Here is a 1,789-nt window from a genome sequence, read left to right on the forward strand (position 1 = left end):
ATATATATATACATTTATATATATAATATGTAACTTTATATGTGTATATATATAAAGGTATATATATATATATATTGTGTTTAGACTTCATTCTTAAGCTTTGCTACTGGCATGTAGCATAATGTTACTCGATATTAATGTATTGAGGTGTTTCTCAATATTATGTTCGTCATTATAAGTACTGGTGAATGGAAAATGCATTGTCCTATAAATATTGATGGATGGATTATGTATGGTCTGCAGGCAAATTAATCGTAATCAAATGGTCAAGTTGATGAACGATAACACCATCAAAACCACCGGCGTCACTAATGTGCTGATGGAGATGCGCAAAGTCTGCAATCATCCTTTCCTAGTCAAAGATTGCGAAGTAAGTGAGGTGGACCTGGACCTCGGGAAAAGGGGTGGGGTGGAAGGATAAGGGATGGGGTTGTATATATATATATATATTTACATACACACTGTATGTATTTATAGATCATTTTGTCTAGTAACATTCATTGACCATTTGGGTGCTTGTACATGTCTTGCAAATTCTTATGTGGAGATAACTAGTCTAGTTTCGGGGCAATTTCACAATATTAATCGTGGAGGTGAGAAGTAGACAACCCATACAGTAAGGTTTGTTCTGGCGGCTTCTTGGATGTTTTCTACCGAAATCTTTTGTGTCACGAGGCACGTGCAATACAAGTGCAACCTTGTCCACCTCTGCCAATTTGGCGGTGTATATTCTGTTACCATTCCGGTCTACGCTCGTGCACACGTGAATTACTCGTGTCACTATTAATCTTCTCACTGCACAACCTTCTCAATTATGTCACACAAGTAAAATACGACGCACTTCTCATTGGTCCCATCAAATCCGTAACGGATATTGTTATAAACAAGATGTAGAGTTTGGCCAGATACAAATTCGGGTTGAAACACCTGTATGTATGTTAAAATGTGTATATGTCTGTTCCCGCCATCTTCTGGCTGACAATGCCGTTCTACTATATTCACATTCAGGATAATATATTGAACCAGTACGGCAATGTGGGGGACCTTATTTGGAAAACCTCCGGCAAATTTGAATTGCTGGACAGAATTCTACCCAAGTTACGAGCCACTGGTCATCGATCGCTGTTGTTCTCACAAATGACCAAACTACTGGATGTCCTCGGAGACTATCTTGACTGGAAGGGGTATGTACTGTCAACAATTCAACTTTATTGGTATGAATGTATGTATTTAGGCGTATATATATATGTATATATATTTGTATATATATATATATATGTGTGTGTGTGGGTGGGTGTGTGGGTGTGAAAATTTATCTATAAATCCGTAGAATCCTCCTGACGGAGATGGATATATGCCATAACTTGAAATGGCAATGGTTTTTGCCGGTATTTGCACAGTACAACTCCACTGAGCCGCACTCCATCTTATACCACACGGAAAACTTACCTGCCGCGCACACCTTGCGCCCTTGCATAGTATCAAATATCTTCGACTGGATGGTACCACGAAGGCCGATGATCGTGGGGAAATGCTGGCACAATATAACTCAGACGAGTCCGAATATGAGATCTTTCTCCTCAGTACACGTGCAGGGGGTTTGGGTCTCAACCTGCAGACAGCCGATACGGTGCTGATCTTCGACAGTGACTGGAATCCGCACCAGGATTTACAGGCGCAAGATCGCGCCCATCGTATCGGGCAGAAGAACGAGGTATGAGCTTAGTGTAAGGAATGTTAGGACCCTATGCATAGTGTGAGTGGGTGTGGTTTATCATATTTACATATA

General features: G+C 40.4%; 1 protein-coding gene across 2 annotated transcripts in view; it reads left to right on the forward strand.

Moving 5' to 3' along the window:
- Window positions 1–1,789, forward strand: part of SARC_09528 — a gene marked incomplete at its 5' end in the record, with an annotated part of 16,786 nt that overhangs the window by 7,307 nt on the left and 7,690 nt on the right. For both annotated transcript variants that reach the window (XM_014296452.1, XM_014296453.1), the window contains 3 exons: window positions 244–370; window positions 1,009–1,184; window positions 1,480–1,714. In XM_014296452.1, the coding sequence (XP_014151927.1) occupies window positions 244–370; window positions 1,009–1,184; window positions 1,480–1,714 (538 nt within the window). The remainder of the gene's footprint in view (window positions 1–243; window positions 371–1,008; window positions 1,185–1,479; window positions 1,715–1,789) is intronic.

Source organism: Sphaeroforma arctica (genome assembly GCF_001186125.1).
Source record: "Sphaeroforma arctica JP610 unplaced genomic scaffold supercont1.979, whole genome shotgun sequence".
Taxonomy (NCBI): Eukaryota; class Ichthyosporea; order Ichthyophonida; genus Sphaeroforma; species Sphaeroforma arctica.